Here is a 25,293-nt window from a genome sequence, read left to right as displayed (position 1 = left end):
CCCGGCGGGGCGGCCCCCAGCGGGAGCCGCGGCTCAGAAGAGGCCGCCCGGGAGCGCCGACAGGAAGCGGGGCGCGGGCGGCGGCGGGATGATGGGGGTGGTGTCGGAGCTGGCCTCCTCCGGCTCCGGCTCGCTGTCCTCGCTGTCCGGGCCGTCGCGGGCGGGGATGATCCTGACCACACGGTCCTCAAAGTGCACCTGCTTCTTCGCGGCCGGCGAGGCGGCCGGCTCCAGGGTCAGCTCGGTGGGGGCCTCGGGGCGTCGGGGGGCGCCGGGCTTCCTGGGCCCCTTCAGCAGGCGCCGCATGTGGGCGAGGAGGGAGCGGGGCCCCCGCCGGAGGGCCCCGGGGAAGGTGTAGGTCTGCTCGGTGTCCCCGGAGCCCGTGGTGCTGCGGGCGCTGCGGCAGGGGTCCGTGTACTGCTCCGGGGCCGGCCCCGCGGGCCCGGCTCTGCTCTTCTTCCTCTTGCTGAGCAGGAAGTAGGCCAGGCCCGTGAGGACCATCATGGAGCCTGGGGAGAGCGGGGTCAGGCTGCGGGAGTGTCCTGGGGAAGCCAGAGGCTGCCCAGCCCACCGTCCCCACAGGCCAGGGCGCACACTGGGTCCACACTCAGTACTGCTCCGGCCCTCACTCCTCACTGCCCACTGCCCGCTGCCCGCTGTCCACTGCCCGCCCCCCGCTGCCCACTGCCCACTGCCCACTGTCAACTGCCCACTGCCCACTCCCCAATCCTCACTCCCCACCCCCACTGCCCGCTGCCCGCTGCCCACTGCGCACTCCCCACCCCCATTGCCCACTGCCCGCTGCCCACTGCCCACTGCCCACTCCCCACTCCTCACTCCCCACCCCCACTGCCCGCTGCCCGCTGCCCACTGCGCACTCCCCACCCCCATTGCCCACTGCCCGCTGCCCACTGCCCACTGCCCACTCCCCACTCCTCACTCCCCACTGCCCATTGCCCACTGCCCACTCCTGACTCCCCACTCCCCACTCCCCACTCCCCACACAGCACAGCAGACCCGGGGCAGCCTGACCCCGTACTAGCACCCGCCCCTGGCCGGGAGCGAGGGGACCCTGTGCCTGAGGCTCGCTTCCTGGTGATAGCCCCCCTGGTGCTGCCTGCACAGCCTCCCTCACCGCACTCAGCCTCTCTCACTGGCTGTTGGAGCTGGACTGTGACCCACCAATGGCCTGGGGTCTATGGCGGATACCGGCCCCACCTGCTGGGACGTCCATCACTCCCTGTCGCCTCCTCAGGGAACAGGGGAGAGTGCAGACCTCCTGGGGGAGGGGGGCCAGCATGCATCGCCCCTCCTGGCCCCTCCGAGGCCTCCAGGCAGAGGACCCTCCGCCCCGGCGGGACCTGCTCTGGCTTCCCTGCGGGGGCTCCTGCCCACCCTGTGCAGAGGGAGAGGGGACCTGCTCTGGCTTCCCTGCCGGGGCTCCTGCCCGCCCTGTGCAGAGGAAGAGGGGCCGGTCCTGTCGCCGGGCCAGAGCCCCCTGGCTCCCTGGCTTTCCCAGGGCGGGCGGAGGCGGGGCGGGAGGCCGGGGCTGGCTCTAGCGCTGTGTGCTGTGTGCTGCTCAGTGGTCTGTGGGGCGGGGGGAGAGGGGGGACAGGGAGGGGTGGTCCTGGGGGCTGAGACAGGGACTGCAGGGAGGAGAGGAGGCTCTCCCAGGGCGGGGCGGTGCTTTCCGCCTTTAGGTGGGTCACAAGGAGGGTGTCGGAGGGAAAGCCAGGACAGGCCCCGGGAGCTGGGAGCGCAGGGTCCTGCCTCTGCGGCCAGGAGCCGCTCGCTCAGGGCTGGGAGCAGGAGGTGCTGTGGCTGCTGAGGGTCCTCGGTCCCTTCCTGCCGGGCTCCCCTTAGGCCCAGGGTGTGGCGCTGAGTAGGGCACGGGAGACGGTGGGTCTGGGCAGGGAAATGACCGGCACCCTCTGAAAGCTCAGGCCACGACAGACTTCGACAGAAAGGGGTTTTTGGGGGTGCAGCCTCTGGTCACCTACACGGAGGATGCACCTCAGGCACATGCCTGCCGGGAAGCAGCGTGGGGGTCTGACAGGCCGCATCCCCACGGCCTGGGCCAAGGGCAATGAGCCCGGGCCCTGCCAGCACATCACCGCGGCTGAGTGAGGGGGACCCAGCCTCGGGCTCAGAGCCGCCCCGTGTGCCCCCCTCCACGCCCCTCCCCCCCCCCCCCCGGAGTCCTACCTGGGATGGTCACGTGCCAGACCAGCACGGGGTGGAGGAAGCAGGCCACGGACAGCAGCAGGTAGGCCAGGAACTTCTGGAAGCAGCCCAGCCAGCATGCCTTCTCCCTCGCTCTGGCGGCCAGGGACCCGGGCGGACACCTGGGAGGAGGGAGTCCGGGTGAGCAGGGAGCAGGCAGCAGCTCACAGGCTGTGGGCACGCTCTCTGCAGGCACCCGGGTGGGAGTCCTCCCTTAGGGGTCTTGCTGTGCTCCTTGCCCCCAGAGGCCCTGAAAGGCAGGAGAAGGGAGCAGGTGCCTCAGGGGGCACTGGGGCCCACAGCAGGGCGGAGCAGGCGTGCAGTGTGAGACGTGGGCGGGCGGTTGTGCGGTTCACGCCTTGCACAAGGGGCCTGGCTGCGTAGGGTCTCGCCTGGGTGTGCGATGACAGGGCTCAGAGGGGCTTACGCAGAGCCCACACCCGCCTGACTCCGTCAGGGCTGCTGCCCCAGGTTCAAAGGGAGAAAGCCTTGTCCTTAGGCCCAGTTCCTTCCCCTCTAGAGCAGGGATCTGCAGGTCTCATCCTGCCAGGCGGGCTCGGAGCAGCAGCGGGCCTGAAGGATGGTGCGTTGGCCCAGACACAGCCTCTTCCACACCCACTGCCACAGCTCTTTGGTTCCCCCTGGTGGTCATTCTTTGTGCCCAGGTCCTAGCTGGGGTGGAGCCGTCCAGAACTGGTAAAATGGGCCTTCAAGCCTAGGGCTCCTCTCACCGGCTCCCTCCCCTCCCCCCTCAGAAGTTGCAAGGATCCCTGGGCAGCGGGAGCTACTCACTGGAAGCAGAGGGCCAGCAGCTGAGCCACGAAGTAGGCCCCTTCGCACACGGCGACGGCGGCTCCCGTGAACCTGCGTGGAGACAGGTGAGTGAGGCGGGGCCTCCTCCGGCGCTCCCTTCCCCTTCCTGCCGGTGGTCTGCTCCCTGCACCCTGGCCTCCCGGCCAGAGCTTCTCAACCTGATCTGTCACCCAGCCAGCGTCCCCCGCGGGTCTTGATGCCAGGGCCTGCAGGAGGTTGGGCTGTGGTGGTGGAGGCGGTGCCGCCTGGACAGACAGGTGAGGAGGGGGCTGCAGGCCCGCAGGAGGGGCCACCTTGACCACAGCATTCCTGTGCGGACACTGGCAGATATCCTTCCTGCTGTCACTGGGACGGATACCCACTGCCCCACTGAGCGGCTTAAAGCTGGACCCCTTCCCAAGCCCCTTCCTTCTCCCGCTTTTCTCATCACGCAAAGGTCACGGGTATGGGCTGACTGTGTCCTGAAATCAGCTCAGAGTCCGTCCCGTTCTCTCTGGCCTCACCCGAGAGCCTGAGTGTGGGCCTGGCTCCCAGACACCGCACCACTCCCCCCTCTTGGTCTCCCTGACTGCCTGGCCCCACCGCCTGTCCCTGCTCCTCTCTCCAGGCGGTCCTTCTGACTCCTGAGACTGACCACACTCTTCCCAGGCTAGGATTCTTTTTTTCTTTCTTTCTTTTATTAAATATATTTTTATTGATATTTTACAGAGAGGAAGAGAGTTAGAAACATGGATGAGAAACATCGATAAACTGCCTCTTGCACACCCCCCTACTGGGGATATGCCCGCAACCAAGGTACATGTCCTTGACTGGAATCGACCCTGGGACCTTTCAGTCCGCAGGCTGATGCTCTATCCACTGAGCCAAACGGTTTCGGCCCAGTCTAGAATTCTTTAAATCCTCCTCCTGCTCCAGGGGTGGTCCGGAGACCCCCCGTCATAATTTCCTGGGAATGTGTAAAATCATCGTCCCTGGGCCCAGCATCACGGTCTTTGGGAATGGGACTCACATTTCCTATTGGAGAGTCTCCTGGCCAATAGGACCGAACTTCCTTAGCACAGCTCAGGTGCCACGGGGCCTCTGCACAGGCCAGCGCCTCTTGCCAGGACCCCTCCTTGGCCCGGCTTGTCTGAGGATACGGAGATGGCAGTGATGCACGGGCAAGTGTGCCCTGCACTCGATGAATGCGCTGAGTGTGAGGGACCACAGCAGCTTGAGCTCAAGATCTGTGTGGGGGAGATTGTGTGTGTGTGTGTGTGTGTGTGTGTGTGTGTATGAGGGGGGGGAGGAAGGAAGGGTGCAAAGAGGGAGGCGGGACATTTGGGTGGCCCCTGAAGAACCAGTGGGCACAGTGCAGGAAGGATGCGCAGGGTGGGCTGGGTGCTAATCCCTTGGGGAGGAGAGCAGGGCATGGGTGGGGAACATCAATTGGTTCGCGATGAGGGGCGGGGGACCAGAGACTCAAAAGAACTCCTTCTAGGACTGGGCCACAGGGGGACCAGGTGAGCACTGCATCCCCTTAAGACAGGCAGAGAGCCAGGAAGAGGCAGGGCTGGGCAGCCACAGGCAGTGTGAACTGGCCACGGACGGGACTGTCAGAGGGTAGTGACCCCCAGTTCCTCCCCAAAGTCATGTCTGTGGATGAACTAGGCGGCTACAGAGAGGAGGAAGCCAGGCTGCTCTGGATTCCAGGGAGACTGTGCAGGGTGGCTGGGACACTCAGTAAGACCTGGGGGACCTTCGGAGCAGGAGGCCACTCCCAGCCGGTGGGGTCTGGCATGGGCAGGGGTCCCAGGGCCCGATGGCAGGGAGGGGCCTGGGAGTCAGGTGAAGTGGGTGGAAAGGCACCCTGGGTACCTGCTTGGACGAGCCAAGGCCCAGAGGGAAGGTGGGCGAGTGTGGGAAGAGCCGCTTGAGGGGGGAGGGGGCGGACGGAGTGACTAGAAATAAGGTGGAGGTCAGGGATGGCAAGGGCATGGCCTGGAGGCTGTGGCGGCCGTGAAAGTCGCCAGAGGGAACCGCGTATCCAGGCGGCTGGCTGTGGCAGTGTGGACGCGCCTGTGGGGTAAGGGTCTGGCTGGGAGATGATGGACGGACCCACCTCTCACACCGGAGAGCTTGTCTGAGGCGGGGAGGCCAGGTGCTGTGTGTGGACGTGGAGGGGAGAGGGGACAGAGGAGGCATCCTGCGGGGCTCCCTCTGGAGGTGGTCAGAGCTGCACAGTGCTCTCCCCTGCCAGGGGCACTTGCAGAGACAGCGGGCAGAGAAGAAAGGACAGGGCTGCTCAGTGGCTTGGTGATGTGGCTGAGCTGCTCACTCCCACTGAATTTCTCCTCTGCAAAACCAGGACACTGGCTACTTCGCCAGGGCTGTCTGAGCTAGAGGACACCGGATAAGGGAAACCTGTAACCCTTGGCAGGAGGATGGCACAAAGTTATGGTCCTCTGAGGTCCCTCTCTAACACAGGAGCTTGGTGAATGTGTGCTCCCTAAGGAGCTCTGGGAGAGGTGGGTGGGCGGATAGGCAGCCATGTTAATAGATGAATGGATGGATGTGGATGGTGGGTGGGTGGGTGGGTGGATGGATGGGTGGGTGGGAAGGTGGATGAATGGCTGGGGGGGGTGGATGGCTGGGTGGGTGGGTGGATAGATGGATGGATGACTGGATGGATGGGTAGGTGGATGAATGGCTGGGGGGTGGGTGGATGGGTGGGTGGATGAATGGCAGGGGGTGGATGGGTGGGTGGATGAATGGCTGGGGGTGGGTGGATGGGTGGGTGGGTGGGTGGATGGATGGATGACTGGATGGATGAATGGCTGGGGGGTGGGAGGGTGGGTGGATGGGTGGGTGGATGAATGGGTGGGTGGGTAGGTGGATGAATGGCTGGGGGGTGGGTGGATGGGTGGGTGGGTGGATGAATGGCAGGGGGGTTGATGGGTGGGTGGATGAATGGGTGGTGGGTGGGGGAGTGGATAGGAGGATGATTGGTTGGGTTATGGGATGGTTTGATTACAGCCCTTTCCAAAGCAGAGGATGCTCTAAGTCGCCCGCTAGCCCTTCCTCCTCTGGGACAGGACGGCGTAGCAGGGGAGGTCTGGCTGCTCCGTGTTAATGGAGGAGAAAGCAGAACACGCCCGGGAGAGCAGTGCGTACTCACAGCAGGTAGAACGCCAGGCTCCTGAAGTGCCCCTGGAGGAAGGTCTCGGTGCCCACGCCGATCAGCACTGGGAGGGAGAGGAGGGGACAGTGGCCCAGAGGCTCCCGCCACCGCCCTGCCCTGAGCGGGCGCCGTGGCCGGGAGCCAGCCTGTCCCGGGGCGGAGAGCCGGGAGGCTCTTCCCAGGCGGCTCAGAGCGGGCGGCTGGGAGGACGGAGAGAGCAGGAGCCTCCTGACTGTCTCGGAAACCAGGGTGGCTCCAGGCAGAGCCCCAGGTGTGCTCAGTGCCGTCTCCCTGAGCACAGACTCCCCCCCACCCCCCTCGAGTGCCCCAGGAACGCCCACACAGGACCCTCCGAGGGTGGCACTGCCTGCTCTGGCACCCATGGCCCGTTTCCCTCGCTGGTTTGGCAGCGGCCTCACACCACGGCTCTGGCCCCAGGGCCCATTAGGCCCTGATAGATGCTGCTCAGCCCGCCGTCCTCTCGCCCTTTCTTGGCAGTTGGGACTCGAACACGTGACCTCCCTTTCCCAGGGTGCCCTCTGCCTTGGAGCCACCTTTGCAGACCTGCTGGCTCACCGCTGTCTCCTCCCGGGCTCCCTGCTCTAACAGCTTCACTGCCCAGCGGCGCCCTGACCCGTCCACTCGCGGATGGAGCCGGGTCACAGGCGGTGCGATGTCCCAGGCCTGCAGGGCCGCGGTGGCCCCGGCCGGACCTCTTTCTGGGCCTAATCGATCATACTCCTCGCTCCTGCATGTCTTTCTGGGCCCAGGTGACATGCCCCGCCGGTGTTTCCACTGTGGTGCTTGCCACCTCGTCCTCCGCCCTCTTCTGAAACTCAGAGACTTGGGCTGTCAACATGGGCTGTAGGACTCACGTCTGCTGCGCACGCGGCTGCTTCTCTGGGCCTGAGGCCGCCCCTCGTCCCTCGTCCCGGGCGGGCAAAGAGATGCTTGTAGGCTCCCGCCCCTGGGGGGTCCCAGCCCTTTGTCTGGGCAGAAGGGCTGCCTCCCGAAATGTAAAATGCGGTGTGGAGCCCCTCGCTTAGGCTGCCAGCACCTCCACCCTCACTTCTGGGGAAGGAGGGAGTGCTGCAGGGAGACAGGAGGGGGTGCCTTGGCCTAGGAAGGGAGGGGGGTACCCAGCCACCCAGGTTGTCTCGCAGATGGAGCCCCGTGCTCAGAGCGGCAGGGCCAGCGTCTCTGCCTCCGCAGAATCAGTCCCGGTGAGGAGCTGGGGATGAGTGTCAGCACCACCTGCAGAGCACTCACTGGCTTACACACGATGGTCACACATGTCCCGACTCCTCCTAGCATCCCTGTGACGCGGTGAGCTCTGCACACCCCGTTTTGCAGGGAGGAAAACGAGGCTGGTGATGTGCTCACAGGACACATGTGCCAGAACGTGAAGGAGCAATCGTGAGGTTTCTGGCTGCAGGTGGTGAGCAGTTTCCTGGTTTCCACTGCCTACTAGTGTACGTGGAGTGTGTGTGTATGTGCACATGTGTGTGTGAGGTATGCAGATGTGTTGGCATGTGTGTTGTGTGTGGTATGTATCATTTATTTAATTTTCACTGTGTATCTTGCCTTGTTCTCAGCACTTAGCATTTATTAACTTATTTAATGATCACAACGTTCCATGTGAAAGTAGCATTCCAACCTCATTTTCCAAGAGAGGAAACTGAGGTACAGGGAGTGAAGGCAGCACAAATAAACCAACTGGCCACGGCTGCCTAGGTTTGATCCTGCATTTCAGCCTCACACTTGCTAGTTGATAGCTGAGTCACTCATCTCTCTAGCCTCAGTTTCCTCATGGTTCCTCTGGAACATATTGATTATGAGGATTTAGTAGGCTAATTGATCCCAAGCACATCACAGTTGCTGAATGAAACAGCTTGTTATTTTATGGTGTGGTTTCATTCTGATCAGTCTTTGTCGATTTCCATGCGCTTGTGGCAAATGGCCAGCAGATGGCAGGAGAGGGCCTTGGGAACAGCTCCGTTCCCTCCCTTGCACCATTAGGCCCGAGGAGAGCTATTTTAATACTTATTGACCGAAACAAAGGGTCAGTGGTCAAAGGGGCGTTGGAGAAGTACCAGAGGCAGAATGGGGTTTGCAATCTAAAAATCAAAGTGGCAACAGAAATAAGCAATTTGGCTTACACTCTCAGTTCTAGATGATGTGACCTTGGTGAAGTGGGTACCTGAGGCCTGGGTGGAGTGGGTACAGGAGGCCTGGGTGGAGTGGGCACAGGAGGCCTGGGTGGAGTGGGTACACGAGGCCTGGGTGAGTGGGTACACGAGGCCTGGGTGGAGTGGGCACAGGAGGCCTGGGTGGAGTGGGTACATGAGGCCTGGGTGAGTGGGTACATGAGGCCTGGGTGGAGTGGGTACAGGAGGCCTGGGTGGAGTGGGTACATGAGGCCTAGGTGGAGTGGGTACACGAGGCCTGGGTGGAGTGGGTACACGAGGCCTGGGTGGAATGGGCACAGAAGGCCTGGGTGGAGTGGGTACACGAGGCCTGGGTGGAATGGGCACATATGACCTGGGTGGAGTGGGTGTGTACTAACTGTGTGCGCTGAGTTCCCTCTGAAAGGGGAGAATGAGTTACACCTCAGAGTTGTTGCTGGGCATGGGGAGACTGACAAAGCTGAGAGGCAGGCTCTGTGTGTGGTGTGGTCAGGGGACCGTGAACACGAGCTCCTTCCTCCCCTATTTGACCTGGGCAGCTTTCCCAGCTCCATCTAGCCATGCAAGGCCGAGACAACATAGCGTCCTTCCTGTGTCCCCTGCATCTGCCTCTGCCTGTGGCCCTCACCCGGGATCCTGTTTCTGCCCTGGAGCTACTTGGCTGCCTCCCTGGGCTCCTGGCAGCTCCTCCCAGACTGCGCTTCACCTGCTCTTCTGGGTGTTCCTGCTGGGTGAGTTGGGGTGAAGCAGTGGGCTGGAGTCAGGCATGTGCTCCTCTCCAGGGCATGCTTGGTCCAGGGGAGACACGTGGTTTGTACGGACTGACAAGGTACTGTGACGCAGCCTGTGAGAGAGGCTCACCTAAGTGCTCAGAGGGCCAGGGAGAGAAGGGCCGTTCCTGAGGGTGTTGAACCAAGAAGGCCTGGCAGGCGGGCAGGAGTCAGAACTGAGAAAGTGGAGGGGCAGGCCCTGCAGTGTAACAGCAAGTCGTTTCCTCTGGGGCCGGGGCACGGGAGGGGCCTGGGCAGTGCCTATGGGCTGGGGCCGGACTGTGGCTCTTTAAATAGTAGGCTCCATGGGCTGGGCAGAGGCTGGGGGCACTCAGGTGCAGGGAGCAGCTGAGTGATGCGTTCAGACTGGCATCTCAGAGAGCTCCCTGCCCTCAGGCAGAGGGTAGAGGCTCTGGTGATACTGGCTAAGACTGCCTGGCGGAGAGAGGTGGTGACGGAGATCCAGGACCTGCTCCGGGTGCTCCTGGCCTCCCCTCCCCAGCACCCCGCCAGCCTCCAGCTCCTCTGTGGGTCTGGCTTGGAGCAAGTTCTGGGCATGGCTCCTGACGGTGTGCTTGGGTGACTCCGTTCACCTGTCTGCAGGCAGGGCACCTGGGCGAGGCGGGCAGGGGAGAAGGGCACGCCCTGCTATGGCATGATGGCCTTTTGCTGGGTGGAGGTGGTCACAGGTGACCACAGACATTGGGGTTGGAGCTCTCTGGGCGCGCCAGCCCAGCTGCCCCACAGGGAAGTCCTGCCACGTGCTGTACACTGAAGCAGTCCCTGCACACATTCTGCTACTGTGCACACCATCCCTCAAAGTGGGATTGCCAGCCCCACGTTATTATGAAAAATCCCAACCAGCGCCTGGGGGTGAACACCTTGGCCCAGCACGCCGGCCAAAATGGGCAGAGGGCGCCAGGATCAGACCGCCTCGCAGGGCTCTGAGGTCGCTGCTGGCAGAGGTCGGGGAAGGGGAGCATGGTTCTTGGGGCCCTTCACAAGCATGGGGGTGTCAAGTGAATGAGACCTTGTCCCCATGGGCAGTGGGCCATTGCATCGCCCCGCCCAGCTGAGCATACGTTTTGCCATGTCGTCATCATAAAGAGGCGGGAACCTGCCCCTGCACTGCCTCCGCGACCAGCTGGTGCCCAAGCTGTGGGTCAGGGTGGCGATCACCCCTCACCCCTCACCCCTCACCCCTCACCCCTCACCCCGGGATGGTTGCAAAGGGCCCACAGCCTGGGCAGAGCTCTCTGCTGAATGTCACAAGCAGTCCCAGCCTGAACCTCACCATGAGGCTGCTGTCCCGGCCACCAAGGGTTGCCCTGGTTGATCAAGGCCCAGGGTCCCCGGGGCGAGTCCACACCCTGCTCACAGCACATCCTCTGAGCCAGGTCTGGGTAAAGTACAAGGTACACAGCAAATGTGTGCCCCAGCCTGGGCAGACAGTCCCAGCCCCAGGAAACGGGAATGCCGAAGGTGGGGACAAGCAACAGCACGAGGAGCAGGAAGAAGGCAGAGGAGACAGGAAGTCCCTGCGGAGGGGACAGGCCAGGTGAGGCCAGGCGGACAGAGCAGTGCGAGTTCAGGGCTTGGCTTTGTGACGCCAAGGCTCTGTGCACAGGCCAGGGGCGGGGCCTGGTCTCTGGGTGCCTCTCTGTGCAGCTCCCAGGGCTGAGCATGTTCACAGGGTTGCCCTGGAGCAGACAGTGTGCTTCCTGGGCCCACACCCTCACCCTTTTCACCTCGTCCTGCCCCTAGGAAGCCATGCTGGCTGAGAAAGCTAAGCCCGTGGTCAGGGAAAACCCTGCCATGGGCGTCTGGGTGCAGCCAAGGGCCCTGGGACCACTGCTTCTGCGAGGACTTACTCTCTTCCCTAACGCCGTCTTCTGGAGGTCTCCCAGGCCTCTCGGGGCTGGGCCAGGTACCCTCTCTCAGGTCAGCGAGCCAGGCAAGATCTCCTGGGAGGACACCCCTGCTGGCCCGGCAGGAACGCATCCAGAGAGCTGGGGAGATTATTGCTGGGTCTGTGACAGACAGTTGCCCCCCACAAACTTAGTCTGTTCCGAGAGGAGAATCCCTGACTGTAACCATGTAAGATGGGGGGCTTCGTTACAGCAGATGTTAGACGGGAGCTGGGAACAGACTTTGCAGCTCTTCCTGTTGAGCGGTGTGTGTGGTCTGTCCCAGGGAAGGAAGGTGTACAAGTAGAGTTTGGGGACTTGCACGGCTAATTCGCAAAGAGCTTCTTCTACTGAGACTTCCAACAATGCTTGTTCTGGAGAAGCTGACCACTATGTGGAAGTCTGACGCTCCTGAAGAGCCCCAAGATAACCATGGAGAGAGAGAGGGAGAGAGAGAAAGAGAGAGAGGGTGCCCCAGCTGGTTTGAGTCCTCTCAGCAGGGCATAGGACATGGGAGGGAAGTTCTTGGCCATCCAGCCCAGAAGGTCCCGGTGGAGGAGAACCGCTGACCCGAGCTCGCAGTCAGGACAGGTGGCCATCACCCTCCCAGGCCCCGCATCCTGGAGAGATGCCGTCCTCGCTGTGCCCTGCCTGCCTTCCTTAGCCACAACGTTCGAGCATAAGAGAAGTTGTAGTCTTAAGCGGCTACCTTTTGAGTGGCTTTAGCTGTAGCCGCCGATAACCGGAAACGCAGCTAGTCCTGTCCTCTGCCTACCTGGGAGTGGGCCGGGGGTTCCTGTGCGGGCCTGTGGGCTCTGACTCTCAGCAGTGACACCCCCAGCCCCGCGGCCTCTGCACCTCTCACCGGGGCCCCCCCTCCAGGCTCCCATATCCCACAGCATCGATCCCCCGCTCCAATGTGTGCACAGCCTCAGGCACAGTCTCCCAGCGACAGACGGGTGTCCGCCTGCATTTGGCCGCGGAGTCCTCTGTGGCCTCAGGCCTGAGGCTCTCCTGGAGGGCCAGGAGGGCCTGCCTTTCCCCAGGCCCCCCCCCCCCCCCCCCAGCAGCTCCATTCGAAGAGACGCTCAGTTGAAAAAGTGAGGAAAGCGAAATTGAGGTCTCCTGTTATGGGGGAGTTTGTGCGCCCAGTGCCCCTGGACAGCCACCCCCAGCTGGGTGCTTGCTGACTCGTGCTGGGGACAAGCTCTCTTTGGGAGGCACCCCTGTTCCCCATGACACAGATATACCACCCCAAAGCTGTTCTCACTGAGAGCCTGGAGCTTCCTAAGTGCTTTGCAGGGACTGGTCTTCAAAACCAGATACTTCAGAAGCCAGAAATCAGACACCGAGTGTAGCCTTAAATTGGGGGTGAAGAGCGGGATGGGTGTGAGAAGATTGGCCGACCTGCCCCCTGAGTGTCCATCTTCCCCCCGAGTGTCCCTCTGCCCCCGAGTGTCCGTCTGCCCCCGAGTGTCCGTCTGTCCCCGACTGTCCATCTTCCCCCTGAGTGTCCATCTTCCCCCCCGAGTGTCCGTCTGTCCCCGAGTGTCCGTCTGCCCCCGAGTGTCCGTCTGTCCCTGAGTGTCCGTCTGCCCCCCGAGTGTCTGTCTGTCCCTGAGTGTCCGTCTGCCCCCGAGTGTCCGTCTGTCCCTGAGTGTCCGTCTGCCCCCGAGTGTCCGTCTGTCCCCGAGTGTCCCTCTGCCCCCCGAGTGTCCGTCTGTCCCTGAGTGTCCGTCTGCCCCCGAGTGTCCGTCTGTCCCTGAGTGTCCGTCTGCCCCCGAGTGTCCGTCTGCCCAGGCTATGAGGCACCTGCTCGCTAAGAGGCTCAGGACCATGGGAATGAGGAGGGCGCAGTCCTCGCTTTGTGGCACGGGCTGAGGAACTGCCGTTCTCAGCTGCAGGCAGGGCTGTCCGGACAGCAGGGGAGTTACCCAGCGGAGCGGGACTAGGGAGAGCCGAGCCAGGCACTTATATCCTAACGGAAGGAGGCATTCACTCCCAGGCCGGCCGCGAGCCCTGGCGGCCAGCGCTGTACACGCCGTGGTGTGAGGGCTTCTGGCTCTCACGGAGGCTGGCCTCACGCTGTCCTGACTGGGATGTCTGAAGCTACACCCATGGGGCTCAGTTCAGTACAAAATGGGCGACTTTCAACCCACCCACCCAGTAACCCTGAGACTTTGTCCCGAAGTCAGCAGAGCTGACAGTGTGACATGCAGACAGGAGAGAAGTGCCATGAACCAGGCTTCAGGTAAGAAAGATTTGCCCCCAGAACTGCCTTGATGCGGCTGCATGGTTCTGCCCGCTGTCGGTGGGTGGGGTGCTTTCAAAGGGCTGTTTGGGGCCCGTCCTTCTATCCCTCCCTGTTACCTGTTCCTCAGGATCCTGTTATCCCTCATCCCAGTTCAACAGACAATTGCCACTCGTCCCACTGCCCTGCACAGTCCCCAGCGAGGACCCCTGGTGGTGCCAGCTGGAGCCAGCTCTTCCTCCTCAAGCCCCCGCACCCCACTGCATCCCACCTCCACCTCTAGCCTCCGCCCCGTCCCTCCTGTCCGGGCTGAGTCCACACCCCCACGGCGTGCTCTTCTCCACAGAGTGTTCTTCTGTGCTGTCTTCCTTCGCTGCTTAGCAGTGGTCAGATTCTGGACCCCGAGGCTGCGGTGCAGCCTGGGCCGTGGATACCGTCTGAGCACCTTGCGGGCATCCTGGCGCTCGGGTCCAGAGTGTGGGGGCAGAGGAAGGAGGTGCTGAGCTGCAGTAGACAGGAGGGAGGCACCTTAGGAAGGCGGATGCCAGCTCCTCCAACAAGTCATCCTCTCTCACCTGCTTCCTCTTCTGGAAAATGCTGAGAATAAAGGGTGCGCATTGGCTGTGAGCACTGAGAGTTCGGCCTCAGCGTGATGGATGCTCTGCAGACGTAGCTGATGGCCAGAGTGTTGTTAGGAGAGAAACAGTGATGTCAGGAGAGGAGGTGCTCCCGTTAGTGCTCTCAGGGGAGAAGAGGGCTGACTTCCAGCCTCCCTCCACCAGTGACACGCCTGCTGGACTGAGAGCCCTTCGCTGTGCCCGAGGCTGCTCACTGACTTTCTGGCCTCAGCTTCTTTCTGCAGCCCGGCTAGGACATACGTGGTCCAGAGCCCCATCCACCGCACATCTCGTTTGGAACAGGCTCCGTGTGGGCCAGCGTGTGTGAGGATGGGGCCTGGTGTGGCGCTGGCTGCCCAGGGCCCGGCTCCCCGGCTTTGGCCTGTGCTTCTGCCTCAGGACCGGCTTCGCCGCTGACGATGGTTTGTCTGTTCGGACTCTGTTGCTGGGTTGAGTTCTGACGCTTGCCTTGCATTTGGTGCAGTGCCCTGGTGGCAACACAGGACACTTCACAGCCGTCACCAGAGGCCACACTAACTGGCCTTTTTGTTGTTGTTTGTTAATCCTTATCTGAGGATATTTTTTCCATTAATTTTTAGAGAGAGTGGAAGGGAGGGGGGTAAACCCAGAGAGAGAAACAGTGATGTGAGAGAGACACACCGATTTGGTTGCCTCTCACAAGCACCCCAACCAGAGCTGGGGATCGAGCCTGCAAACCAGGCCCTTGACTGGAATTGAACCCAGGACCCTTCAGTCCACGAGCAGATGCTCTAACCATTGACTCACACGGGCCAGGGCATAACCGGCTTTTCATGCCAGGCAGTGATCTGGGCCCGGGCTGTCCGGGTAGCTGCATGAGAATGTCATTGTCGCTGCTGCCGAGGGCAGCCTGGTAACTCCGGGTCTTAGTGACGGCTCCTCTTCCTCAGGGGCTGTCTCCTCCAGGTCTTCGGCCTGTGAAGACCCCTTAGGAGCGGATGCGCTGGGTTGATGTCGATGGCTGGAGCGGGCTTCAGATCAGAAGAGGGCACAGCTGGTGGCAGAGGTGAAAGCTAGCTGTCCGCTACTGCTGAGGACCTGGGGATATCGGAACTAGTTGCTAAGAAGCCTCTGAGATGGAAGGTAGTGGTTGCAGGCTGCTTACTCAGGAGAAGTTCTGGCAGATTCTAACACGGCAGGGACATTGACCTGGGTACGGAGAGCTGTTCAGCGGACACCTATGAGCCAGGGGTCAGAGGCACTGTGATGAAAGGCTGAGGTTTTATAGGAGAAAGTTTCCGATGTTCAGTTAGAAGAGCTGTTAGAGCACAGCCTGGCACTCAGTACCCGATCACTCTCACCAGTCTGTTCAGGTAGAATTCCCCAGAGGCAAGAGTCCACTGGTTCTCTGCTGGATTCTTCAAACACGAGCCACACACTGAAGCTGACCAGCCAAGAGGCCGATTATGCATGTGCAAAACCCCTCTCTGCATCCACACGCTGCTAAGTGACTTTGCCGTGACCTTGCATCTGGACTCAGCAACGTGGCCTGCTTTGGGCACCATGCAAGCACAGGTGTGAAATGCACATGCATGTTCTCTCCTGGCGCATGCCAGAGTCAGCCTGCGGGAGCAGCAGGGACACAGACAGCAGAGTGGCCCATTTCACCCCAGCCATGGCCAGTCTAGATGGGTCAACAGCCCCAGCAAGGGAAGCACACCCAGCAACACTAGCAGGGCTGCCCAGCCCAAAATCGACATCAATCCAGTGCACCCGCTCCTCAGTGGGCACATGTGTGAATAACAAAAGCTTGTTGCTCTATCCCACTGAGGGTTTGCAGATGTTACACAGCATTATTTTGGCAATAGATAACAGGCACATCTACTTTTAGAAACAGTTTTATTGAAATACTAGAGGCCTGGTGCATGAAATTTGTGCGCTGGGGGTGGGGGTGGAGGGTGGGGGAGTAGTGTCCCTCAGCCCAGCCTGCACTCTCTTCAATCCAAGACCCCTTGGGGGATGTTCAACTGCCAGGTTAGGCCTGATCCCCACGGGATCAGGCCCATCGGACATCCCTCTTACAATCAGAGACTGCTGTCTCCCAACCACTCTTCTGTCTACCTGCCTGATTGCCCCTAACCACTTCCCTGCCAGCCTGATCAATGCCTAACTGCTCCCTTGCTGGCCCAAATGCTCCCAATTGGCCTCCCCTGCTGACCTGGTTGCCCCCAACTGCCCTCTCCTATAAGCCTGGTTGCCCCCCCACCTCCCCCAACTTTCCTCCTTTGCTGGCCTAGTCTCCCTTAACTGCCCTCCCCTGAAGGCCGGTCACCCCAAACTGCCCTCTCTTGGTGGCCATTTTGTGACCACATGGGGGTGGTCATCTTTGTGTGAGGGTGTGATGGTCAATTTGCATATTACCTCTTTATTATTAGGATAATTGATATATAACAATTGCACTTTAGAGTGTTCAGTTTGATAAGTATTGACATATATATATATATATATATATATATATATATATACCCAGAAACCATCACTACAATCAGGATAACGAATATATCTCTCCTCATATCCTTGTAAACATACCGTCTTACCCACCCATCCACCCTCGACAACCACTAATCTATGTTCTGTTATAGAGATTAGTTTTCATTTTCTAAAATGTATTTAAATGTACTCTTTTTCATATGTTTACTTTCATTCAGGGTGATTATTGAGATTCATCTATGTTGTAGCATGTGCTTTTTATTTTTTTTAAAAAATATTTTAAATAGTTTTTAGAGAGAGTAGAAGGGAGAGGGATTGGCTACCTCTTGCACTCCCACTAGGAGATCAAGCCCACAATCGAGGAATGTGTCCTGACCAAAATCCAACCAGCAACCTTTCGGTGCCTGGGACGAGGCCCAGCTGAGCCACACCTGCCAGGCAGCATGTGCTCTTCTGTTGCGGAGTAGAATGGATAGAATCCACCTGTTGCTGGGGACTTGGATTGTTTCTAGTTTTGGCTACTTACAACATTTTCATAAACATATGCTTTCTTATTCCTTGGGTAAGTACCTAGGAGTGGGTCATTTTTAAGAAACTGCCAAACCATTTCCAAATTGAGTGTACCATTTTACCTCTCCGTCAGCAGTTTTTGAGAGTTCCACACTCTTGCCGACACTTCAGCACGTGGCATGGTGAGTCTTTCTTCCTAAAGGCAGGGAGTCGTACCTCATGGTAGTTTTGGTGTGCATTTCCTTAGTGACTAATGTCATGGAACATTTTTTCATGTGCGTTTTGCTGTTGCATCTCTTTGTTAACTTTTTTTTTTCTTCATTCTCTTACAATTATATTTCGAAGAGTAAAGTGTTAAATTTTGATGGGGTGCAATTTATTAATTTGTTTTGTGGATTGAAATTTGGTATTTTATCTCAGAAACCTCTGCCTAACTCATTACTGAAGTTTATCCTATTTTCTAGGAATTTCATAGTTGTAGGTTTTACCTTTAGGTCCATAATCTATTTTATTTTGAGTCTTTTTTCTTTTTTTTGGTATATGGTACAAATATATATAAAATTAATGAATATTCAAGTGTTAGTGAGTTAAAAAGTTAAGTTATTCTTTCTATACTAAATTATCTTTGTACTTGTCAAAATTCTGTTGTACATGGTATATGGCTAGTTCTATTTCTGAATGCTCCTGTGTTCCATTAATCAATTTGTCTTTTTTTGTATAAAAACTGCAGTCTTGACTTCTGTACTTTATAAGTCTTAAAATCAGGTAGTGTTAAAGTTCTTATTTTGCTCTTTGTGTACAAAGTTGCTTTGGTTATATTAGGACCTTTACATTTCCAGGTACATTTTAGAAACAGCCTGTCTACACTTAGGACACACACACACACACACACACATGCAAATACACAAAACAAACCTGCTAGGATTTTGGCTGAGATTGCAGTTAGTCTATAGAACAATTTTTTGGAGAACTGACATTTTAATGATACCGAGTCTTCCCACCCATGAACAAAATATCTCTCTCATATACTAGGTCTTCTTTCCTGTTCCTCAGCAGTATATTTTAGTTTCCAATGTATAAATTTTTGTCAGATCTATCCTATAGTGTTTTGTAGTTTGATGCTATCATTTTTACATATTTTTATTTGATTTGCTAAAACTTGGTTAAGAATTTTTACATCCGTGTTGATGGGGGAAGTTAATCTGTAGCTTTCTTGTGACGTCTTTGTCTACTATTGGAGTAATGCTAGTTTTATAAAATGAGTTGAGACGTATTCCCATCTTTTCAAATTTCTGGAAGGGTTGTGTAGAATGGGACTATTTCTTCCTCGAATGCGGTGGAATTCCCCCGTGAAGCCACGTGGGCAGCTCCCCCAGCTTCTGGTGATGGCGTTGTTCACACGGAGGACTCTTGCAGGACTCACCGGTAGATACTATGGAGGCTCTTGCTCCACCACAGAGTGGCATCTCCCTGATAACCCATGGGGGAAATTTCTTCTAGGACTTGACTTCAGGTCAAGGCATTTGTCCTAGACACTTGATTCTTATCCTGTCTTGCATTTGAAGAGAACACATCGGATCGCTCTTCCACACGGCAGCTTTCCAGGTGCCAGAAAGCAATGGTGATGCCTCTCGTGTTTCCTGCCCCTGACACAAATGCCACGTTTCTTTCTCTGACCGTTACCTGGCCCCTGGGAAGCTGGGAAGGCCCAGGGGGAAGCCCCAGGAGAGCTCCCTCATGCCAGCATCAGCCTCTATGTATGACTACATTTCCTTCTGATAATAACGCCTATTCAGATGGCTGCACAGACTAAGGACAAACTTAAAAGAACTGGCATCCTAAGGAAAATAAAAAAGGCTACCATCTTCCTTCTGGTTGGATCACCATGAGGGGATCAAGTGTACAGTGATGGAAACTTGACTTTGGTAGTGGGCACACAGTGGGCAATATACAGGTGATGTGTCATAGCATTGTACACTTGAAACCTACCCAATGTCACCCCAATAAATTTAATAATAATAAAAAACAACCATGCCCTGCTGGTGTGGCTCGTTTGGTTGGGCAACCTCCCGTGCACCAAGAGGTGGCTGGTTTGACTCTCAGTTGGGGCACATGTTAGGTTGCAGGCTCCATCCCCAGTGTATATGCTACGGGGGGGGGGGGGGGGGGGAAGGAGGGGTGAAGGAGGTGGCTGAATGATGTTGAGTTCTCACATTGATGTTTCTCTATCTTCCTCTCCCTTCCTCTCTCTCTAAAAATCAACATATATATGAAATAACCAAGTTCTTGTGAGCCGATATTAATAACCCAAGCTCAAAATGTGAAGGAAAATGTTAGTCAGTGTAAGATCTCTCACAGTCTAGCCCCTTTCTCCCTCTCCAGGTTCAAGGGTCATATGTTGCCTTGTTCTTTTCCTCTGATCTCCCTTTCCCCCCTCCACACTGCAGGAAGAGCTCATCAGTCATGCTGCACAGCCCCTGTGTTCTGCAGATGCCTCTGAAATTAACCAGCACTGTTAACCAGCGCTGCGTGAGAATCCGTGTGCCAGGCATTTCCCTGGTTTGGTCATTGTCTCATCGAATGCTCACAACCCCAAAGGTGGATGCATTTGTTATCCCCATTTCATAGATGAGAAAACTGATTTTTTAAGTCGAATTTGTTGGAGTGACATTGTTTTATAGTTTTATAAAATGAGTTGAGATGTATTTCCATCTTTTCAAATTTTGTTAATAAAAATTGTACAGGCTTCAGGTATACAATTCTATAATACATGTTGTATCATGTGTTCAGGCCTCCTTCCACCGCATTAACCTGCTGGGTACCAGGCCTGGAGGCACATGCCTAGTCCGTGGTAGAGAAGGACATGCTTTACCTCCCAAGCCTTGGGCTGCAGTGTTTGGGGCCAGGACATGCGTTTTCCAGCTCGTCTCCTTGGTCATCGTATGCTTCTCTAGAGGGAGGTCGTGCCATTGTAACGTGTGTGTCTTCATGGCACCGGGTGGGAGTTCTGCAAATGTTTGCTGAGCAAATGAATCTTAAGTGGAGTTCTGGGTTTCTCGTTCTAAATCCAAGAAAAGGGGCACAAGGATATAAAATAAGGAAAGACATGCATGAGCCAAATCACATTATCTTCCAGGTGGAGCTGAGGTGGGGGAATTTCTTTTACTTGTTGAAGCAATCAGATCAGGGAAAATCCAGCCAACATCCGCTTGGAGGATCTGAAAACAGTGTGGCTAGCAAAGCCACTGTGGATGTGTTGGGGTGCCGGAAGCTTCCTTCCGTGGCAGGAAGTGGCCGCGGGGATAATGTTTCAGAAGGGTGGAAATTAGCACGGAGGGCCCGGGATGGCTGCCGCAGAGGCATTAGTTTGTTTCGGAAGGCTCTGAAAAGGGCTGAGGTCAAACTGTGCATTTGCGGTGCCCTTTAAAAAATAACGAGAACATCTGGGCTTAAGTGCTCCTTGCGCCCTAGTCCGCATTAATAAGTCACCATTTCAAACGGAGAGTGGCAGGAGGGCGCTGCTGAAAGCCAGGCTCTGCCCTTGGTGTGGAGGGAGGTTAATGGGTCAAACCCTGGAATCAAACAAAGCCCTAAGCGATCCCAGCTTGGCCCTCCCAGACGCAGGCGGGGCTGCAGCGAGATGATGACTTTATAGCACGTTGTCTTCCTGCAGCGCTGGGCTGTCCATAGACGGCCGCTGCGACAGCCCCTCCGGAAAGCTGTGCAGATCAGGCTGAGGTCCAGGAGCGGGTCCGAGAGGGGTCCAAGCACATAACCATGCAGAGGGCATGTGCGGCCGTGTCAAATATCAGTGTCTTTATGTGTCGGAAGTGTGGGTCATTCCTGACTATACGCCACGGTAACTGTCCACACTCGCCGTGACCACCGACCTGACAGGCTGACTGGGGTGGGGCGCCAGGTGGATGGTGGTGGCTTTAGTCTGGCCTCCTTGGTACCCTCTGTGTGTTTGCATCCTGCATCCTGGGACACTCACGGCATGGAAAGACTTAGGTGCAGGGCACTCTAAGAGTGGGGCCTCGGGAGCGAGCCACCGCCCATTCACATCTTCCGCCCTGCTTTCTGGTTGTGAGGGCCCGAGCAAACGGCCTCTTGCACTAGGCCTCAGTTTTCCCTGCGCAGAATGAGGAGGAGGATGAGCACAGCGGTGCTCCGAAGGGTAGTTATAAGGATAAAACGAGGCACTACATGAAATACATGCAGCAGTGTCCGGCTCTCAGCAGACTCACAGTGATGCCCATTGCCAGTGTGACTCCGGAGCCGAGGCTGGAAGAGGAAAACCTGCCCCTGAGTGCTGGCTGCAAGGAGCCTCAGGCCGAGCCCTGTGCGCTGAGGAGTGCGAGGCGGCCTCACCACGGGCTCAGAGACAGTGGCAGCTCCTCTTCTGGGGAGACTCACAGGCAAGGATGTGGCTGCCGAAAGAGGGCTTTCCCCAGTGGTCATGGCTGAGGGGCATTAGTCTCCCCCCTTTCCTCTGCACTCCACCAGGTCTGGGACCCCCGAGGTGCAACATCCACTGGCACGGGGAACTCTCCCCTCCCGTTTCCGGCGGGGCTGGGCAGGGCGCAGCGCAGTGAGGAAATCCATGGAGTCACCCTCGGAGGTGGGGAGGAGGAGGAGTGCAAAGTCCACAGGAAATTGATCCGTCCTCCCCAGAGCAGGCATGGGGCCAGCCCACGCCCAGGCTCTGTTCTCACTTCATGGAGGAGCAAGGCCCTTGGTTGCCGTGCTCCATCTCAGTTACAGTCCCTCCCAGGCGCCCTGCCGACGGGTGGTCTGCAGTGAAAACTCCACACGGCGAGGCCCCTGGGCTCTCCTCCCAGCACACCCAGCGGGCCTCTCTGGCAGCAGGCAGCTGCGGACATCTGTGCAGGGAGGGCGAGGGCTCCCAGTCTGTGCGCTGGTCCCGTTAGTGTGCTTCCCTGGGTGGCTGCTGTGGACACATGTCCATAACAGGCACCGAGAGGTCACACATGGACACACATACATAACACACACACACACACACACACACACACACACACACACTGCCTTCCCCACCAGGGAGGTCACTTAGCAGCCAGCTAAGTGTGAGACTAGTGGGGAGGCGAGGGTTTGTGCTGACCTAGAAACCTTACAATTGACTCAAAGGAAGAGAATTTTCTAGTTTTCGAACACGTCTGGCTGGGCGCAGTCTGCCCATGGCCTGTCTCCTCCTGTTTGGTGGTAGCAGGACTCTGTCTGTGCCCAGTGTGTGGTGTGGGGCTGGCCATGGGGTGGGGCAGCATGGCCCGGGACCACTGGGCGTCTAAAGCAGCTTCACCCACAGGGCCTGGGTGAAGCGGGAGGGTGAGCTCGGCCAGCCCCTGTGCAGTGTGCAGGGCACGCCGTGGCCAGGCTGCTGGGCCCTGTCATCGGGGGAGACCCCTGAGGCCTGTGCCTTCGGAGCCTCTGGCAGTCACAGGTCCTGTCTGCCGAGCGGAAGGAGGTCCAGGGCCAGGCCAGTTGGTAGGTGCTGCCTGGTTCCTGCAGGTGTCTGTCTGATGGCCTTGGGTCACCTGATGCTTCCTCCAGCTGCTGGGGAACCACACTCCTCCCCACAGGGGGGCCAGGGTCTCCCCAAGTTTCTGCAAACTGACAGCCTCTCTCTCAAGCCGTATTTCCCCTCCAGCAGCGGTGCCCCTGTACGTGAGGCCTGGCTTCTCAGCAGGAATTCCACCAAAAAGGAGGCCGAAGGGAATAAAGAATTTGCAAACCTGACACTGGAACAGGCCAAGAGTTCCCGGGGACTGCAACTGGAGATACGCCGAGAGACGGAGCCTCCCTCTAGCTGCCCTGCTCCCAACAAGACGCCTGAAAAGCAGGGCCAGCAAAAGGCAGTCTGTGGCCTACTTTCAGCCTGGAGCCTTTTCAAAGCCCAGCGGGAGGCCTGCCTCAGCGTCAGCAGCGCCCTCTGTGCGGGGTGTGTGTGTGTGTCTGTGTGTGTGTGTGAGGAATGTGGCCAGGGGGGGAAGTGGTGTGCGTGACGGCTGCAGCCCCTTCCTCTGGCTGAGGTAAGTCGGATTTAAATGGTCTCAAGCTAACCCATTAGGGTAGATACAGATCAACACGGATTCCTGACAGGAGGCGGGTGGGGCTCTGGGCAGGGTGTGGCGGGGACATCTGCGAGCAGCGGAAAGGGGTGTGCTTCCGCTTTATGGAACAGGGCTTAGAGGAGGCAGGCGGAGTCTAGATCAACAGATGTAGACCAGACCTTGAACCCAGACATGGAAACCTGTTTAGGGTTCCCTGAGCCTCCCCGAGGGAGGGGACAGGTGGCCCCGACAGCTTCCGGAGCTAGCTCCCCACCGGCTCCTCTGCTCGGGCCTCAGCAGAGCAGGTCCCGACCTTCCTGGTGCCTGCGGGCGGGCTTCCTACCCTGGAAGGCAGAGTGAGCTTTGGCAAGAGCCCAGCCTTTTCAGAAGCTGAGGGACCAGGGCTCCAGGCCGCCATGTGACCTTGGTAAGGTCCCTGCCCCTATTTGAGCTCAGATGCTACATCTATGTCAGGATGTGTGGGATTAGGTCATCTCAGACGGCGGGTTCTGTGCTAACTCAGGGCCTCCATGCTGTAGACTCCACTGGCCAGTCTACTAGTGAGCCTGGCCGGCGCCTGGGAGTGACATGGGTCCCCTGAGGGCGGAAGTATGCCATGGCTTCTCCCAAAAGGCTTTATCCCCAGTCCAGCTATCTGATCAGCTCACGCATCTTTGATCCTTCAAAAATCTGGCCAGCAGGGCCGGTTAGCTCCATCGCAGAGACCAGAAAGCTTGGTCCCAGAGGGCCCGTGCTCTCCAAGGTCACAGGGCGCAGGTGGGCCAAGGCTGGTGGCAGCACTGCTGGAGTCTGAGCTGCGGGCATTTCCCATTCACCGAGATCCATGCCCGTGATTCGGTCCAGTGATGGAGAAGGACTCCATGAGCTGAGGGCGTCTCCTCCTTGTCCCCAGGGACAGGGAGGCCCAGTGCTCAGAGCTCAGAACACTGCAGCTCACTTATCCTGGCCCTGTGTGTGTGTGTGTGTGTTTGGGGGGGGGGGAGAAGGCTGGGCCAGGGTAGGGTTTGCCCTAGGGAAGTGAGAAGGCAGCACTCAGGGCCGTGGTCCCACTGGTTCTGCTCTGTCTGTCCTCCCAGCAAGTCGAGCAGCCACGGGATTAGGCAGGTGAGGGAGAGGAGCCAGCCCAGGAACCACTTCCCTGGAACTCTGCAGAGCATCAAGGAAGCCCGAGGCCTCCATGACCAGCCCTCCAGCTCAGCTGGGAATTCTCTCTCTATGACGATGTGTGTGTGTGTGTGTGTGTGTGGCTGTGGTATGAATAAAGCCAGATGTGCTCTGCTAACTCTACAGCGAGGCATCAGCTTTTCCACCTTCACCTTCAGCCACCACCCCCTCGCAGCAGCCTCGCAGGAGGTGGGGCTGACCCTCCACTCATTTCCAAGATGAGGAGGCTGAGGGCTCCGGAGGCCCTTGGTTCCCAGTCCGTAGCTGACCCCGCTGCACCCGCTGTGCCCTGGGGGTTTTGGGGAGGAAAGTGAAGGGCAGATGTGGTCAGAGGCGTCTGCCCATCCCAGCCAGCTGGCTTCCACGGCTGGGCCAGCCCATCTGCTCTGCCAGTGTGCAGAGGACTCCAGCAGGGAGGTGGGGTCCTACCTGCAGCCGTGGTGATGCCCAGGAGCCGGCAGGTGTATTCCAGCCCCGTCCAGAACGCCTGCAGCTTCATGGCGCTGGGGTGAGGGCAGCCGCCCGCAGGCCGGGCAGCAGAGGCTCAGGCCCGAGATGCTCTCAGACGTCCCGTGTCCAGGGAGGCTGTGGCTGCCAGCTCGGGGCCCTCGTGCCCCGGGGCCCTGCTGTCCCAAACCAGTTCCAGCCACTGCAGCCTGGTCGAGGTGTGAATAGGACTCACCTTCCTGCCGGCTGCCTGTGCCTTTGCCAGGCACTCAGCTTAATCATTACCCTGGAGAAAGGTCCCCTCTGCTTTCAGCAGCTGCCATGGCCCCAGTGGCAGCCTGAGATCAGGTCGATTAGGGCTGGGCTAGAGGCAGGCAGCCTGGAGCTGGCAATCAGCTGCTTCTGACTGGGAGGAGGGAGCCGGCCGAGGAGCCAGCCCAGGCTCTTTCGTCCTGGGCAGCTCAGAGCCAGTCCCACCTGGACCTCAGGCCGCGGGGCTGGAGAGGCGGTGTCGGAGGTGGCCAGTGTGCAGGGCGAGAGATGTGTCTCTGGATCAACAGCGCGAACACCCTTTGAGAGAGTTCTAAGCTCCCATTTTTTGGGGTGTAGGTGGCTTAGAAAGCTCTGGGTCTGTGGCAGGTTTGGATTCCGGCCAGGAACACTAAGCTCAGGCCCGCGTCACAT

General features: G+C 58.3%; 1 protein-coding gene across 2 annotated transcripts; it reads right to left on the bottom strand.

The window, feature by feature from the left end:
* Window positions 1-20: 20 nt before the first annotated feature.
* TMEM72 (transmembrane protein 72) lies at window positions 21-25,091 on the bottom strand. Of its 2 annotated transcripts, XM_045570650.1 has the most exons (6): window positions 24,592-24,860; window positions 13,035-13,162; window positions 6,194-6,260; window positions 3,016-3,087; window positions 2,206-2,345; window positions 21-509 (listed from the first exon to the last, which is right to left on the bottom strand). In XM_045570650.1, the coding sequence occupies exon 6, from the start codon at window positions 502-504 to the stop codon at window positions 34-36; it is 471 nt and encodes a 156-aa protein (XP_045426606.1). In that variant the 5' UTR covers window positions 505-509; window positions 2,206-2,345; window positions 3,016-3,087; window positions 6,194-6,260; window positions 13,035-13,162; window positions 24,592-24,860; the 3' UTR covers window positions 21-33. The 2 variants fall into 2 exon arrangements, with proteins under 2 accessions (XP_045426606.1, XP_036317166.1); XM_036461273.2 differs by lacking the exon at window positions 13,035-13,162 and having other exon boundaries at window positions 24,592-25,091.
* Window positions 25,092-25,293: the final 202 nt, after the last annotated feature.

Source organism: Pipistrellus kuhlii, unplaced genomic scaffold (genome assembly GCF_014108245.1).
Source record: "Pipistrellus kuhlii isolate mPipKuh1 unplaced genomic scaffold, mPipKuh1.p scaffold_m20_p_35, whole genome shotgun sequence".
NCBI classification, from domain to species: Eukaryota; Metazoa; Chordata; class Mammalia; order Chiroptera; family Vespertilionidae; genus Pipistrellus; species Pipistrellus kuhlii.
Note: the sequence above shows the minus strand (reverse complement) of the source record. Positions and strands in the feature narration are given on the sequence as shown.